Source organism: Dermacentor variabilis, chromosome 6 (assembly GCF_050947875.1).
Source record: "Dermacentor variabilis isolate Ectoservices chromosome 6, ASM5094787v1, whole genome shotgun sequence".
In the NCBI taxonomy this organism is placed as follows: domain Eukaryota; kingdom Metazoa; phylum Arthropoda; class Arachnida; order Ixodida; family Ixodidae; genus Dermacentor; species Dermacentor variabilis.
In genome coordinates, this window is record NC_134573.1 from 109,917,229 (window position 1) to 109,935,562 (window position 18,334).

General features: G+C 44.3%; 1 protein-coding gene across 7 annotated transcripts in view; it reads right to left on the reverse strand.

Moving 5' to 3' along the window:
* LOC142585013 (cytochrome b5 reductase 4) overlaps positions 1–18,334 on the reverse strand; it is a 394,784-nt gene that overhangs the window by 24,327 nt on the left and 352,123 nt on the right. For all 7 annotated transcript variants that reach the window (XM_075695435.1, XM_075695437.1, XM_075695440.1 and 4 more), the window contains 6 exons: positions 10,971–11,169; positions 8,805–8,969; positions 4,723–4,823; positions 2,453–2,537; positions 496–564; positions 336–381 (listed from right to left, as the gene is read on the reverse strand). In XM_075695435.1, coding sequence (XP_075551550.1) covers positions 336–381; positions 496–564; positions 2,453–2,537; positions 4,723–4,823; positions 8,805–8,969; positions 10,971–11,031 — 527 coding nt within the window. In that variant the 5' untranslated portion in view covers positions 11,032–11,169. The remainder of the gene's footprint in view (positions 1–335; positions 382–495; positions 565–2,452; positions 2,538–4,722; positions 4,824–8,804; positions 8,970–10,970; positions 11,170–18,334) is intronic.

Sequence of the window (18,334 nt, forward strand, 5' to 3'; positions counted from 1 at the left end):
TGCGCTTTCAATGTTTAGTTCGCGTTGAAGCGAGAGATGGCACGAAAGTCAATTCGCTCGTTGCTGCTGCCACGCTTTTCGGGCGAAACTGCAATTTTTTGTTTGTTTTTTTACTTTGGATGTTCGTCATTCACTCTTTGCAATAAAGTTGTTAGATGTCGTGAGGAAAGTTTTGGAAGTGAGGCGCTTCGATTATTATGGTATTATGGACTTTGGATCAAACGGACATTTATTGTTGGATTATCAGGGTCCATTGTAACAAGAGTTGACTGTATGTAATAAGAGAACTACGATGTCTTCAATAGTGGAGCATTGGGAACAACGACCATGCTCACCTAACAGCCGGCTTAGGCGATGTCTCTTGGCTGATGTCTGGAACGTCTGAGAGCCATAAAAGAAACGGGAGAACAGAAATTTTACTGATGCTATCAAGTTTTCTGTGAGACATTTCGTCACTGCTGCCAAAAGGCTTGGTGAACATTAGTTCACGGTTACCTTCGGAGGTTGCTGTGTCGGTCCTTTGCAGTTTTTTGATGAATGGTATTCTTGGCACTGGAAAACTAGCTGTGATAGAAAGGAAAAATGACACATCTTATTTTAGCATCATTTCAAATTAAGAACAACCAGAACATTGCATACTTATGAAAATGTACAGCACAGAAAGAAAGTGTAAGTACAGTAGAACTTAGTATGTGGCTTTCTTTTTGTCTTCCCCGGGCTGCTATGCCACATTTGTATGGTCCCAGCACAAAGTTCAGAGACTGCCGTATTATTTCTGGCAAAATACACTGTCATTTCATTGATGTTCCGATATCTTTGCATTTTGTACCTTGCGGTGATGCATTTCAACAGCGCACCAAGAAAATCTGAATTTCACTGAACACCTAAATAATGAAACATGTTTAGAAGACCACAAGTGTCCCAGTGGCATGGAGTATTGTAGCCAGCTAGCCAGAAGTGACCACAGCATCATGGTCTTTTTAACCAGTTGCTACTGCATAAAAGATGAATGCACATGATAATCTGAAATAGCCACTTTGATTATGTAAGTCCAAGATACATGCAAGTGCCACAGGCCATGTTGGATCAATTAAACCACTTTATCGTGTCAACAGCAGTTGCTCTTATGCCTCGTTTGAGACATATCATCAGCAATCTATTGTCATCCTCAATGGGACAAAAATATCGATACTCATTGACGGCCTTAGAGCTCAGTACAAACTCCGTCCAGAAAATCCCTGCACTATCCTGTGTGCTTCCATGCTTCAAAAGAAGACTCCTGAAAGGTGCCAATATTGAAAGAAGCTTGCTTGCATCGTAACATCACATGCATGAGTGAACTTACTGGGCTGACATGTCTACACAAATTTTATTTGAGTTGCACAGCAGTCTACTTCCCATTGCATTCCTAAATTGTAACCAACTAATATAGTTTTCAACTTCGGTTAAGTCATCCCAGGATTGTCCATGCTCTGTCATTTGTGGCTTGACAGCTCATCCTCTGCTGAGTGGTTTTTGCTGAGACTACGACTAGAGTAAATACTTTAGAAATACATTTGAACCGCCTTATAACAAAGTCAAATCTGACACAAAGATAGCTTTGTAATATCCGTTATTTGTTATAAAAATATATCTATGCATAAAGAACAGTAGATGAAGTGTGACTATCTATGTTATGTACAAGGACAAATCAGAAAGTTCTTGCCCCTATATTTTATTAGCCAAAATAAGGTACATAGAAAGAATTACAAATATGTGTACTATTCTACGTACCTTACGCTATTTTTCCACACAGATCCCGCACTGGTTTAGACATTTGTCCCATTGCAGCACTAAATTTGAAAAATGTTGTCATCAGTCAGCGGTGCACATGGCCTCCTTGTACGCTCATTGTTGTGCAAGTCTTCATGACTTTCTGCAAACTCACAACAGCACCCTCACACTTCTTAAAGCGAGACGCTTTTCCCTATATGTGGGCTGCATTTCCCCATGGATTTCAATGGGCGTTAGAAAACAAATCACACTTCGTTTAACCTTTTTTGCTGATACGTCATGGACATGTGAAGCACAACCACCATCTTCAACTGACAGCAGTGCTGTGCTGCGGAGCTATCGGCAGATAAGGCCGGGCCATCCCAAGAAAGTTCCACCGCTGGGAACAGATATGTTGATTTTGCATTTACAGCCATAGTTTGGCTGAAAGAAATAGGGGCACACTTTCTGATTAGCACTCATACCTTGACAAATTAATGCTGTTCCAACACACATTACTAGAATGCCAAGTCTGATGCATAGCCTGACCCTGTACATCTTCTATTACACTATTGCAGTAAGTGGGATGTCCTGCTGGCTGTGTTGTGCTGACTCTGTGATGCAGATGTAGATCCTAGACGTTAGTGGCCCAAACCCAATCTGTGATGATGTAGAAAAGGAAAGTTTTGCACAAACTCACATTTGCGAACTTGAATGGCAGGGCCAACAAGTTTGCCGATGAGGCACTTCTCGAGCATGGACTCAAAGTTAACCCACTTGTGCACCTGTGGAATCATGACAAAATCAGCAAATGAGCAACGGTGAAATTAGGCCCCATGCAAAAATCCCATTTCTGAATAACAAGGCCTGCTGAAAAAAAGTTTGCGTAGTTTATTTACTTAAAGGATCATTTTATAAACTTTCAGGCACATCGATATCTTTTGTATTGCAAAGAAAGAATTAACCTTCTTCAAACAATCAATGATGTTAGCAAACTGCCCGGCAGACCCAATACATTTTGTACGACCTCTTTTACTGCTGGAAGCACCCATGGAGGTTTTCTTACACCCTCCAGCAGCAGTGTCGTTTCTTTTTTTTAATAGTTTTTACGCTCCCAGAATGCTGCCTTCACAGCACCACTTCGAATTTTGGGAATGAAACATCACAGCAGGCTAAATCCAAGTAGGTATAGGGTGTTCAAATACTGTGACAGAAATGTGCACACAGAATTCCTGCACTATCAATGTAGAGTGTGTAGGGACATTCTCGTGGTGCAGAATCTCACGCCCCACGTCCGACCAATTTGGTTGCATGAAATGTACATGACCTGTTAAATGCTTCACAACCCCCATGTAGAAAACTGCAGTGACGTTTTGATCTTCAGGTACAAATTCTTGATGCACAATTCCATGACAGTAAAACAAAAAGCGCAATCAACCTGGTTTTTATTTTCCTTTTTCTGTTCCTTCTTATTGTAGGCATTGGGTGACCTTTCATTGTTCATTCCTTGCTGTGCAACTTCAATTCAATGTTTTATTAGCTAGTCCAAGTTTCACTGCTTATAACTACTTCTGGCAAGAATTTTTCACATATTTTTGAAATCTGCCAAACAATGCAACATTCTTTTCTTGTCGCACCTTTTTCTTTGGAGTCACCAGTTTCAGAGCTATGTTAGCAGAAACATTTTCCATTTCCAATGTTTCCAACAGAACCTCCTGAAGAAAAGATGCTCCCAAACCAAGCGCTCTTGATATCAATCTAATAGTCATTCAACGGTCACTGAGAGTGAGAGAATGCATGATTCATCACTCCATCTTTGCACAAAGTGGAGGGACATGTTCTTACATCATCCTTCAGGTAAATTCCTGTCCCGAAAATGCAGAGCCCATTTGACAACAGCTCCTTCCTATGGGGCATCCACCTAATAGTCCTGCTGCATCATTTTATGAATCTGCATCATTCTTACACAACCTTACAATATACTTGATGTTGAGCTACTGTCACATTAAATGATCACTCTCCCCTAGGACAATGTGTAAAAATGGATTGCACGAAGAACCTACTAATAAATTTCTGCATTACCATACAGCAGTCCGTCACACTATAAGAGACAACCAAGTCCTTTCAAAGGAAGAATGAGAGTTTTGTCAACACACATTCTCTCTCACTTCTTTAATGACTCACTGCAGGAAACATTAAGGCAGACATCATACACATCATTACATTCTTCATAGACTTAGCGCAGTAGATGTAACAGGTGAACTGGGCTCAGGCTTTTGTCACAATTTCTCTGCTAATCTTTACCTCTGATTTTCCCTTTATTAATCTTTATATCTAATCATTGCTCTACTCTCTACTTTATATGTAATCATCCATTGTGGTGGCTGAGTGGTCCTATCACTGTGCTGCAGAACATTAAGTCATGGGTTCAATTCTCAACTGCAAGAGGCACATTCTGATTGGGGTGGAATGTAATGTACGAAGGACAGGGTGGATGTAAAAAAAAAAGGTACACCAGCTTACTGAAGTTCAACTGAGAACCACTTGCTGCAGTGTCTCTCATAGCGCCAATGCAACTTTGGGACACTAAATGCTATTAATCAGTCTTTATTAATCTTTTTTCTCACTCCATCTTTGGCTTTCACCCTGCCTAGCTACAATTCTTAGTGGGATAACCAAGTGGGCTAGATATATAAAAGCTCGAACCAATATAAAACCCAACAAAGCTTAGAGAGGTATGCAATGGGCTGGTGAGTAGCCAGCTTCTGCACCACGAGAAAATCCAGGCGTCTGCAGGACTGCAAATTACATATGGGTATTCTCGCACTGCCTTCGCTTATTAATGCATTTGGCAGCTTGACAGCTACATTGTTCCACAATATCCGAAAATAAAAGACGGATACATTAGGGCTACATCATTCAAGCGGTAAAATATGACACAGAGCCCCAGTTCTGCTACTTTTGAGTTACCTGGTTGAACAGGTCAGTGGCATCCGTCCCGACACCTCTGAGCAGCTCATCTACACCACCGGGGTGGTATTCCATGTATGGAGTAACATTGTACACACGACCTAAATGAGAAAAATGCCACTGTATGTTAAAACACTAACAAAGAAGCTTGAGAATAAGTGAGTGATGACACAACAAACGATTGAATGAAAGTTTATAGGCGTAACGTTAAGCGGTAAGAAAACAGTAGCATGAATTAGAGAGTGAACAGGGGCAGCTGATATTCTAGTTGACATTAAAGGGATTCGAAAAAAAAGCACTAAGCCAGTTTAGATTGATAAAATATTCTTAATGACCTCTATTTTTTATTTCCCTGTAATTGGCTGATTCTTAGAAGGTAAAATATAGTGAAGATCAAATTTTCTTTTTTCGAATTTTGCAGCGAAAAGCCAGGGTCGGCACGTCTGTGTGACATCATAGATTCATAGACAGCATTCTTTCATATTTTGGCTGTAGATGTTCAGCAAAAGATTTTGAAACTTTCTAAATTCAGTCCCTGGCTCTGTTAGAAAGCAATGCAGCCAATTCGGTAGATAAAAATTTAACTAGGCATTAGCAAATGCCATCAATATCTATGACGTAATGACCAGCTGGTGCGGGAACTTCAAGGTGGCTTTGTCACCCGTCTTTCGTCCTTGCGTGTTTTCTGGCTTGCCCAGCATTTCCTTGTGGTAGGAGTGGCTTTTCTGGTACTGTAGAACGGTGTTTTACTAACACAGGTAGAAAAATATTTCTCTTTAGGGTCCCGTTAAGAATAACAAATGGAGTTTTGCAGAATGTGCAATGCATGGAACAGCTAATCGGTTGTCTATTAGAGTTACAGAATGGGTGCCAAGAAAAGGGAAGCATGGTCGAGGATGGCAGTGAACTAGGTGGGGTGATGAAATAAGGAAACTTGCAGACATATAATGGTGCCAGCTGGTGCAAGACAGGGGCTGTTGGAGATTGCTGGGAGGGGCGTTCGCCTTCCAGTGGACATAAATTGGCTAATGATGATGATGGTGTTATAGCCCATGGAGGACAATACCTGCATCTTCCATGCCTGTTTCCTATACATACCGTTAATGCGATCAGCATTCGTTGGGAACTTTACCCACCTTGCAGTATGTCTGTTGGTGTCTAACCTCTTTCACCAAACATATCCAAATTGTCTACCAGCTTGGGCCACTGGGTATGTGTTGGTTGCTGTCTTGACGAGCAGACAAGTCGGGCCACTCGGTATATGCCTCAACAAAGAACTTTGGCACAGCATGTGTGATAGCGGTATGCGCCCATTCTTGGCCAATGCCACAGGATGGACGTGCCAAAGCGACACAAGGGGTGTGTAGCCTTAAATATATTACAGAGATAGCACCCCATCCACAACAGGCACCTCTCTATCGAGCACAGTCACTAGATGGAGAGCCATTGCAACGAAGTTGCAGCCAGGACACTAGGGATACTACAGAGTTTCAAGTGGGCAGCAGTCATTACAACAAGTTAGTAGGTCGTGGCATCATTTGGAATTGTGGTTGGATCCAAGAGTACCACTTTCTGTGTCTGCGGTGGCAATACGATTCATCACTGCATGGCTTTCATGCTAATTGCATTAACATCGACATTCTACGTGAGATGGGTTCTACAAGAATGTTTTTCATCTTGCTCAAAAGAAAAGGGTATGTTCTAGTTATGAACAGAGGCATATTTCTGATCTATGCTTCCAATTCTATGGCAGGCGTTTTTTTTTAAAACCATGAGGTTTGAAGACATATTAAAGCTGAAGTTTAAGAATCTACAAGAAAAACAAACATATCACTGTTTTGTAAACTCCGTCGATTAGGTTTTGTAAAGCGCATTAATTTATAATTTTATAAGTTGATCTTAGTTACGTCCCTATCTTGCCAATAAAACTTGTGAAAAGTAATGTAGACAATGTAGGTATATTTCACACAAGCTGTAAACTAATACAGCATACTGTGAATCCTGTAGTATTTGGCAGTTAGCACATTAGCGGTCCATTATACAAGCATTCTCGCTCCAAGAGCAACATTCATTTAGTAAAATCTTACAACAATAAGTGGAAAACGGGGCTCTAATAACGAGGCCCTGCACACACTAGATAAACTTGCTACAGAAGCTGACGTGCATGCAACTGCATGACAAGGACAGCATTATCTGGCATACTTTACAAAAGAAAAATTGTGAATCTTTCCATTAGGCAATCCATAGAGTGTATTACAATACTACCTAGAGGAAAATGCACTACTATTGTCAATGCAAGCTTTTAAAGGGCACTACGACACCATGGTGATGCTGGGATATAAAAGGCTTGGCTCATTCTGAGTGCGCTTCAGCTTGCCCTACTCTCGAAAATTTGAGTGCAACTTGAAAATACAGTCATGGCGGTTCCCAAGTGAAGTTTGTTTTGAAATATATATTCAAAAGGTCATACTAAAAAATGTTTCTGTGAGTTCTCTAAATATTTACTGCATGACAAGGACAGCATTATCTGGCATACTTTACAAAAGAAAAATTGTGAATCTTTCCATTAGGCAATCCATAGAGTGCATTACAATACTACCTAGAGGAAAATGCACTAATATTGTCATTGCAAGCTTTTAAAGGGCACTACGACACCATGGTGATGCTGGGATATAAAAGGCTTGGCTCATTCTGAGTGCGCTTCAGCTTGCCCTACTCTCGAAAATTTGAGTGCAACTTGAAAATACAGTCATGGCGGTTCCCAAGTGAAGTTTGTTTTGAAATATATATTCAAAAGGTCATACTTATAACGCAGGTCGTATAAATGACTTCTTGCATATAATATAACAAGTAAAGGAAGGAATAGACACGCAATGAGTGTAGAACGTATTGCTTTCCTATCATACCTCACAAACCATTGGTGCAGTATTCACATTCCAAAGGACTAATATGCCGAAGCAGAAGTGCTTATAAGTAGAGTTTTGATATCACAGGAAAAACCGGATCACGTACGCTGTTACTGTCGACTTCCATTAACTAAACCATGAAGTGACCAATGAAATTGATCGAATTATCTGGCGCGTCGAATTAAGTGAGATATGCAGAAAAAAAGAACAGACCACCGATGCATTTCCCAGTATTTACCCGCTTTCTATGTGTCCAAAGTAGAAAACTAACCTACAGGTAATAATAAAGCTTCTGAATAAAGCAAAACTCTAATGCGCATTCAATTATTTTAGCAAGAAAAATGGGTAAGGGCCTAATATGTGTTGCCCAGTGCCGACCGGTTTCCTGAAGTCAGCTTCGCCGCAATACAACCATTTTATGCGTCAGAACATGCAAACGCCTCGAACGCGGTTTTCAGCACAATTAATCCAAAAGAAAAAAAAAAGCACAGGTTAGAATCGGGTAAATACCGTAATCAGATTGTTAGCTATCGTTATTGCTTAAAAATTCTCTCTAGGATAGGCCAGAGACTGGCGTTCTTTAGTGTGATCTCCACACGTGTTCAACGCATTCCCTGCCTCCTATGAGCTCTGGAGAGACAGACGGTGGCAGTATAGGGGTCACTATTGGGGTCACCATAGGGGTCAAGCGCGTGCATGCTGACTGGTCAAGTTCAATTTATCCGGCGAAGGCCAATTTAGGATCAACAAAACGAAGGTTTGGGCCCACAGAAATGCATGATACCAGCCAGGACTTTCGGTCGGCATCGAATTAACCGAAGTCGAACAAACGGATGTATTCTGTACAGAATAAACTGGATCTATTCTGACATACACCACATTAGTTTCGAGATATGCCTTAGAAGTGCCCTGCACATCCAAGAGTCCCCCGTTAACTTGAAGCACTCCATTCTCCAGTATTACCGTGGCTGCAGCGGACATGTTTGCCACAGGTACTTCTTTCTGCAGGTATTTGTGAGGAACTCTACAATTCAAACATGTCACTTTGTTCCTCTTGAATTTATAACATAAAGTAATGCCTATGCCATGCCACAGTGCTCTATGCCACAGTGCTGCCACTGTGAACCAGCAGTGCCATGTTGTCAAGCATCTCTTTACCCGAAAATTCGGCCACACCTTTCAGACAAATCCAGGCATCGTCCTTCTTGTTGTGCTTGACCAGCTCCTCGTAGGTGACCTCCAGAAAGCGGCCGTTGATCCCAGAGAGGTTTGGATTGGCGTGGGTCAACCGGATCCAGTCCATAAGAGACCGGCCAGGACCGAGGGAAACCTTGACACGCCCTGGAATGCAGCACGAGGGATCATTGCGCTAGTCAGATTATATGTAACCGCAACCTATGTTAGCAGAGCCTAGCGCACTTACATTGAATGACATGAACACGCTTGCTTGTATTTCCGACTTTCACTGCTCCGGTTGGCTATCGCTTAGATATGGGGTTGTCCCTTAATTATGCTGTTGTATAGTGACTTTCGATGCTTGTGCAGATAACAGTTCAAATGACAAACTGATATGAGGTACTTGATTTCGAATTATGTGGTGTGTAGAGTGAAACTGCGTCCACAAGACAACAGAGTAGACGAGGACACGACACTACAGCAATTGATGGTTTATTGCACGTGGTCAATATACATTATGTACGATAGCAAAGCGGGAAACAAAAGGGGAGAAAGAACAGATTGCATCCCAGAAAAAGAATTTGTCATAGGTCACTATCAAGAAAGGAAACAGATTTGTTTCTATCATAATCGTCATTCATTAATTGTTCTTTACATACTAATTCACAAGCAAGTCCGGTAGTTTTCGCTTGTACTGTCTATTTCGAGTGCTTCAGGATCTCTCCAGTATATATATATATATATATATATATATATATATATATATATATATATATATATATATATATATATGTGTGTGTGTGTGTGTGTGTGTGTGTGTGTGTGTGTGTGTGTGTGTGTGTGTGTGTGTGTGTGTGTGTGTGTGTGTGTTATTGCCATGTGCAATAAACCATCAGTTGTTACTATAGTTGCGTGTCCTTGCCTTCTTTGTCGTCTTGCATGTGTCGTTTTATGCTGCACATCACGGAGATTATTATTATTTACATTTGATTTGCACACATAAAAACGATAGCAGAGAGGAGAAAGATACGATTGGAAGCCACCACCACGAGGAGAACAATGCCCGCTATCTCTACAAGAGAAAAGGCACACAGAAAAATAATAGTGAGTGAGGGAATGGGAGAGATTAACCCCTTACGTGACGTGCTATTATCCTGAATTCTGACTGCAGCCAATTTCTTTTTGTACTGAGAAAGGCTTTACCGAGAACAGCGTAGACGTTAACCTAAGGGTTTAGTTTCGCTTTTTTTAACCACATATTAAAAAAACAACCTTAACAGCACTGTACAAAATAATTGCGAGAGAACCGCGCGCGCGCACCGTGGCGAACTGAGCGGCCGCGGCTCTAGGCATCGGCTTCACAGTGCGTCAGCATCTTTGGCGCTGGCATAGGGAAAGGAAGCGCCGTCGTCCCTGATAAAGCGAGAGGCTCGAAGCACGGTTGAGAGCGCTGCAATACGACAGCGCAGGAGCGCAATCACGTGGTTTTATTTCACATTCCGCGAGCTGTCCTTAAACACACACAAAAAAAAAACATCGCCACGCAGCCTGTACGTTGCCACGAAAGATTGGATCGGTCGTTTCTGAATCCCTCTACCAAGGAAGAAAACGCACTTGGCCCTAAAGTGAATATGAAAAATTCAGCGTAATTCATCTTAGTTAAGTAACTAATTAGGCGGAATATAAAAATATACTCTAAAGAGCGCTACATGATGGCAAACCATGTGTACTTGGTTTCATTCAGCTGCGGTTAACCCCTTTTTTTCAAGATCCTTGGTACAAGTTACGTGAAACACCCTGTATACATATATATTATGTAGCCTAATATGCACACATTTGAAGTAGTAGCTTAGCGCGAATAAAACCACGGAAACAAGAAAGACGGACGAGGACAAGCGCTTGTCCTTGTCCGTCTTTCTTGTTTCCGTGGTTTTATTCGCGCTAAGTTACTACTTCAAATATGGACGACCAACTAGCCCAACAGTCAACTCTTCTAGAATAACATGTACACGTTTGGCTATAATCGGGAGTACAAATGTGCCGCATTCGAAAATAATAGAAGAGATCTGTGAACTTTATAACACCTTTTATCATGCTGTAACAACGCGCACGACAATACTTCGAGACATAAAGGGAGCACACAAATGAAAGTAGGACGAAACGCACCAGAGCCAGTGGCCGACATGTTGGGCTCTCCGGGCGCGAGGCTGTTGGCACTGGTGTTCATAGGGTCAGGTGGCCTCGTGCCCTGCTGCTGCTGCCGTGACGCCGTGCCATCGACCTTTGCCCCCTTCGGCAGCTGGCTGCGCACTTTGTTCTTTCTCTTGCCGGGGCAGGCCACGCACCGGGACTCGTTGCACCCCAGCTGCGTGCAGGTACAAAGTGCATCTGTAATGTTATCATGCTTCTTTCTTTTTTGCATTCATAACAACTTTAGAAATTCTCACATCAGCGACACCGAATGAGCGACATCCTTCGCCAGCGGACTCTAGCGCCGCTGGACCCTGCGCCTCATATCTCAGGCCCGTCATCGATGAGCCGCTCGTACGAATACATCAGTAGAGCGGAAAAATTTTTGCAACTGTTAATTTTCAACACGGCCATACGCTGCCTTGGCTGCATAACCAGAGCTGCTTCGTGTCGGCGACCAAAGTTATTTGGTGCCGTGTGGATGCAACCTATTCGCAGCTGCCGTATACGCCTCTCGGAAAGCCACGAAACCATGCCATGCACGCCACCCGTGAAAACGAGAGTATGGAGGACAACGTGAATGGCGCCAGATTTCTTCGCGGCTGCCATTTTTACCACCATGTCCGGGCGAATCAAGCTGCGCCGCATAGTCGCAGGGGTGTTCCAGTAATCGAGCCAGCCGAAAAAAGTCGCAGTTTCGCCCGAAAGACGAAGCATCCACTGGGATAGCAAATTGGCAAATAGCTATACAAAGTGAACATAGTATAGTTTTATCGGCCGTATAAACATGTAAACATTCGCTTACTAGCTAAATTAACAAGCATGGTGTCACGCGCGCACAAGCAAACATGAATACATCTCACTCGATGACCGCGCACACTCGCTGCATAAACGCTAGTGCGAGCAAGCGCGGCAGCAACAGCGAGCGATTGGCCTTCGTGCTGCCTGTTGCTTGCGAACGCGAACTAAGCGGCACCCGAGGCTTAATTTCGGCCTCAGCGCGCCCAGACGTCTAGACTCTACCCCCATCGCAGATCTGTTTCAAGGTAAGGCCCGCGCGGCCGCGTCATACGCAGCAGCCGCCGGAGTAGAGCCCCCCCCCCCGCCCCCCTCCGCTTCCCTCCCCCCTGCCCCCCTCTACGGTTCCTTGCGTGCGACGGAAGATGACATGTTTCCTCTACGCTTTCCACCCTTGCGCACGCGAGATTGAGTCGCCAGCGTCGGCTCACCCTCGCACGCTTTCACTCGCACATACAACATACGGCGCATGGGGACGATGTTATCGCTCTTGGACTTTATATGGAACATCACGGCGACAGCGACGGCAGAATGCGCCTGCAGTGTACACATAATTGATATCGCAATAACATTATCGGTGATTGTGGTGTCTGTAAACGAATTCAATCGTCTTTGCCAGTTTGGCTTGTCTTGGCTATATAATCTAGCTCATTGTAGCTATGTCAATAATTATATGCGGTTCGCTCATCGAAACCGAAACTGTCGGTTGTACATGTGTTCGCATTCATATTTTTTTGAACAATACTTCCCGAAATTCTGAATACTGAAATTTGAACTAGCTAGCTCAAAAGCTTATTTCATTACATTCAGTCGAATTTTCGAAAATAGTGAATTTTCACACAAGCCTAATTTTGTGATATACGTTAAGTCGACACGCAAATTGTGCAAACTGATTTTATGCACGGAGATCATGAAGTATGGCTGATCAACTGATTAGTGCATGCATCCGCGCGTCATATCACAGCATCACATTCATGAACCGCCCGGAAGAAGCTCGAATCGCCGGCGATCTCTGGGTCGCCAAAATTTTCGAGGGCAGGAGATTGCCAGGATAAAGACAGCAAAAAGCAAAAAAGGAAACAGACAGTTTCACCCCTAGGGCGAAGAAGTGACAGCGATAGCAAGGTGTCGCGTTGCTCTCGAACTCGTAAGACAGTGTTCTAACCACGGTTCTAACTATATACGCGGGCGCGTCATGGTGAGGTGCAGCAGGCGATGCTGCTGGGTTGATATGTAACGCTTTCTACGGGAAAACTTCATATATGATCGAATGATAGGGAATATCGATGATTGTATACGCCGACCTCTGTGGCAACTCTTCCAATCTTATTTTTTCTTTCACCGAGCCGCCGCCACTCAGTGTACATTTGCAACCTGACGCCAGTTATTTTCCTCTCGGTTGTTTTCTTCTTTTCTTTTTCTCCGCTTCTTCCGCAACGAAGCGTTCGAAAACGCGCAAGCAGTACATTTAAATGAGGTCCCAATAAAGATGAAAAGTACACAGCGGAGCTATTTTTGCTCCGCTGGAGCAAAAATACCCCTGGAGTAAGTACTGGAGCGTACTTACTCCAGGGGCGAAGCGAGTGCCGGATAACGTATCGTCATCGCCTTCAGCGACAGGAGGGTTTCGCTATAGTTTCGCCTCATTTCATGCACGTTGACACTGGCGTAGTCAAAGGGGGGAGGTGTTTGGGAAACGTGGCAGACGCGTATGGGTATGACGGCTCCGCTGTCAAGTCTTGGAGCCCCTTCGACCACGGACACCGTGTTGCAGCACATAGTGAACGACGCTATACCTTTTCATTTATTTCTACATTTTACTCAAGTCCGTGAAGGTCGAAAGAACGCTTGACTACCGGTCAGCGTCTAGACTGCAGAACGTAGCCTGCGCCTGACCCGACTCCCGTCGTCGTAAATAACAGCGCAACGGCGCTTGCGTCTGTGTTTTTTTATCATGATCCCTTTAATATAACTTTGATGATCTGATTGCGAAGCAGCGAGTATTTCCAGTTGCCGATGCTGAGTGCTTCCGGGCTTTTTCGAATCCGTGGAAAAACCACGTAACGCGAACCACCTCTGCAGGCTGAGGTTTGTTCGAAACAGGGTTTTGCTTCGGCTTCCATTAAAGTATACGGCTCTCTATTGCTTCCAACACCGATGAGACAGCAGCTGTATATTCAATTTGTTCGCGCCGAGATCTACTGCTGACCTGACCAACGACAACAGAATGCAACTTGTTTTACCACATGCAGCCCTTCCATTTTTTTCCCATTCGAGAGCGGTTTTTCTCGACGTGTCACAAGAAAGTGCACGTTGTTGCTGCGCAGCATATATTTTGTGGGACAGGGCACGGACGTCCTATTTCGGAGACGACGGGCAAAGAAATGAATAAAAAAAAATCCCTATCTGGTTCATTCCCGCAGAAACCGGCAACAGAAAACTAGCTCGTTTCTTTTATTTATTTATCTACTTATTTTCTGTTCCGCGTTTCCCACACTGCTCCATCCTCAATGTGGAAACATTGCGAGCAGACAAGGTTCGCGACCATTTTTCCTGCTCAGGAGGGTCGTCTTTCCTTGATCCTCAGCGAGGTACCTCGGCGGAAAGGGTGAAGCGGGACCGTGGATTACTGCGTGTACGCCCGAAGCGGGGAAAGAAAAATGGCGCTCAGGAGACCCGAGATATACGCAAGAGGCGGAGAAAAATGTCTGAATATAAGTCTCCTTTAGGCTCCCGGGCAAAATAAATGAAAGACGCGTGTCGTGGGTGTCCTGGGTACGTGATGTCGTTTGCGAGTGCGTTTTTTTTTCTTTCTTCAAGCGAGCAAACTGCGGTTTCGTATACCGTAAACTCGCGCGAAGAAGAAAGCGCGCTCCAGTTTTGTTTGCTTATTCACGTGAGCGGGCAGGGTAGTAAGAGATGATTGCGCCAGACAAACGTAATAAATAGCCAACGTTCGGCTGGCTGCAAACTACAGTCGAACGCCTATATAACGAATGACTATGTCCCGGCCGAATTTTTATTTTTTTAACACGCATAGCGAACGCCTCTATACAACGCAGACCACTACAACGAATTTGCCTGTACAACGAAAGCCTGCCCGGCGGCTGATTTGTTACTTTGCAACGAACGATCACGTCAAACAGTATACGACTCTGGGCTAACGACGCACTTGACGATCGTGCCGGTGCCATATAACGAATCTTACACTCATGTTGCTCTGGCCCAGCGATCGCTCAACTCGTATGCTGTTTGTTGTACCAAAGCGGATGCGACGTATGACAATAACGTCGCAGTCCATGACGACGTGGTGGTGTAACCGTAACTGATTACCGACGTCGTCATCAAAGTCATCTAGGGCAAAAAGGACTCGAATGTCAAGGAAGGTATCATTGAAGCAGAAATTAGCAGTGGCTTAGCCCGCGGCTATGCCAGGATATACGTAGCGTGAGCTAAGGTTCTTGGTCGGGCACGTCGCTCAGCCTCCTGGCAACGCTGTTTGCTAGACGTTCCTCCCTTTGCTCCGGTGTCGCCGCAGCACGTTTAGCCTTCTTCTGTTCGTTCTTCCTGCGCACAACCGCTAATTGCCAAGCAACTACTTCGGGATCCGATGAGTTAAGCTTCTCCGCTCTTCTGCACCGCTGAGCAGCAATTTCGCTCTGCTTCTCCATGGCTATACCACACTGGCAAACGCCACACTTCGCTCTGTTTGCAACGTGCCGCACGAGACAGAAAGTTCGCGCCCCCTCCCCCCCCCCCCCCCCCCCCCTTGAATTACAACATGCCACGTTCGCCACTTACTAGGGACGACTGCCCGTGGCGCGGCGGCATAGAAACACTACACCTCATTACAAGGAATTGTGAATCACATCCGTTTGGTAAAACAGGCCATAGAATACACAATGGAGCAATGAGAGGGACAGCTAATCAGCTCATATCTGTCCGAACAACAGTCCTTCGTAAACCAGGTCAAGTGGGCGGCCGAGGCCAGTGGGGACGAACGCTGTTTTCTCTCTGGTCCTTCAATTTTTGTTGAGCTCTAGGGAAATCAAACAGTCAGAAAAACACCGTAACCGTTTCCAACCTGAATGGAAACTGGCGCAATGCGAAGCGTTAATGCAAGGTCGCGAGAGGACCGCGAGTTGCTGGGAACGAGAAGGAACCGGGCGCAGCGCGATACGGCGTCTCTGCGACAGCGCTGCGAAGAGTGGAAAACAACCTGCACTTTGTTCACCGTAGGAACAAAGTCAGTTGGTGCATAACGGCTAAACTGGAAGGTTGATATGAAAACGTAGATAACACGCTTTTGGCTGTTCCACTTCACTTTTAGGCCAAATCGACGGCCAGACTGTAAAGCAACTTACTGAGCATTCCGTGCACTTGCATTCCTGCACAATACGTGGCATGACCTCGAACTGTGACAGGCTCATCTGACAGATATATTTTGTATACGTCTTTTGTCCCCAGCGACAGAACTCATAACCCGAATGCGTCTTAAATATTTCGGAATCAGTCCGAAATTGAAGTGCACGATTCATTTCGTCAGACTATGCACGCATATCTAACAAGTATAATCTATACATAGTGCGCACGTACGTCATTCAAGGATACCCCGCGGCTTCCGGTTTACGGCGGCGCCATGTTGGGGAACGTGCAGACCATATGAGCGCGCCTGTTGATAAGGTTCCCCAAGACGGCGGAAGGTAGCGGAAGCAGACGACAGCAGCGGATGTGACGTCACGTGCATACTTTGTATAGTAAAGCAGTTTTGAGCTGCCCAACTTTTTCTTTAAACCAAAAACAGTCCTGTATGCTTTTATTTCACCAGATCTATCATAATTCACAATTAAAATATGCTACATCACAGCTATCCAATATATAAAACATAACTGACCATTTACATAAAGGACACGTAGAATTCTCTCGCACAGAGCTATTTCGCAACTATTTTGTTCCCGATATATCCAACGATTGAAACATTCGCCCGCCTCTGTCGCCGAACTGACAGATGTTTTTTGTGCATAAGGCTGCAGTTGATCATACATGACACTCGAAGAAGACAGCGGCCACTGAATGAAGACGACGACGTGCCTTACTTTTACCTGGGCCGGCTCCTGTATTGGCTACAGTTGTAAATATGCCGTGTAAGCAGTTTCTTGCCTACTTTAATTGCATATTACACTTTTGGTGGAGGTGCTGGGTGGGCGTCTTTCTAATGTTGTTCACGTGGCGATAGTGCTCGCAACATCGCCGCGATCTATCCATGATCCATGATCTTTCTAACGCTACATGGGATGCCCAGGTACTGGAGGAAGGCTCGGTAATGCCTTTGGCAAGCATCCTCGTGTCCTCCTGCTGGATGACGTTTCGCTCAGACGCAGACACCCTGCAGGGGCGTAAGAAAATAGTCTTCGCGTAGCCGGACTGTTTTGCATGTTTTCGTAATGATTGCCTGTTACCCGTTCATCGATGTAACTCCTTCGGGCCCCTTGAAGGTATTCAAATATATAAAGTCAAATAAACAAATAAACCCGTTTTTTGTCGCCATCCCGTTTATTTCGGCGCAGAGTAGCAGGAGTTCTCGACCATAGCCCACCCTCCATGCCATTTCATTAACGAACGACTCGCTATCTCTCCCTTATCGGGAGCAGGAGTAGGAATGTTGCTCGCTGACCTACAGTCATGCAAAATCTGCCGGCAATCGCTCCTCCCGAGCAGGACTAAATAAGTGCGGTGGATATGAAGTCTGTCACAATACATCTGGCAACAAAGGTAATCTCGTAAATAACATTAGGGCGCCTGGCAACACAAGGGAAGGACAGACTTAAACCAAGGCTGAGCAACTCATGGAAAAGACAAAACTAATCTTTCCTAAATATTCATTATCCACAGGCGAACAAAATGTAGCTTGTTCTTGTGTGTTGGGCCATCTAGCGCTTCGATACATCTCTATTAAAGAGACTGACACTGACCAGAATATGCTGCGAGACGTTGATGGAAATGGAATGACCATGATATATAGTAACAGAACCCAGCACGCTGTTCGCTATTAAAGTAGGAATTATAATTTTAAATTGGCAAAGAAACTCTAAAAAAAAAAATAAGTGGCGAGGCCTGGCAGTGAAATCTGGGTAATTAGGATGTAGTAGCAAGATTAAGTACAACACAATTATTACTTAAAAGTGTAGCTGCTATATTATTAGACACTTGCGCTTTATTCTATGCTTCGGAAATCAAAGAACGTCGTTTCGCATTCGATCCAATTGGTATCGTGTTGACTTGTTAAATACCAAAGCAGTTCGACAGGAAACTACGAAAATACGTAGCTATTATCGCAGAAATACTTTAACACTTCGGAAAACATGAATCGCAGGAACATAGACTTGATAAGCAAAATAATACTTTCTCACAGTTACGGCCGCGCTTGTCGTCTCCCTCCCATTAACGCCGGCGTATAATCGCTATCGCGCTCCCCTATCACCCTTTTCAGCATGCTTCCCGTGAACGACTACATTCTCGCTGCAGATCGGAAAAATTATGAT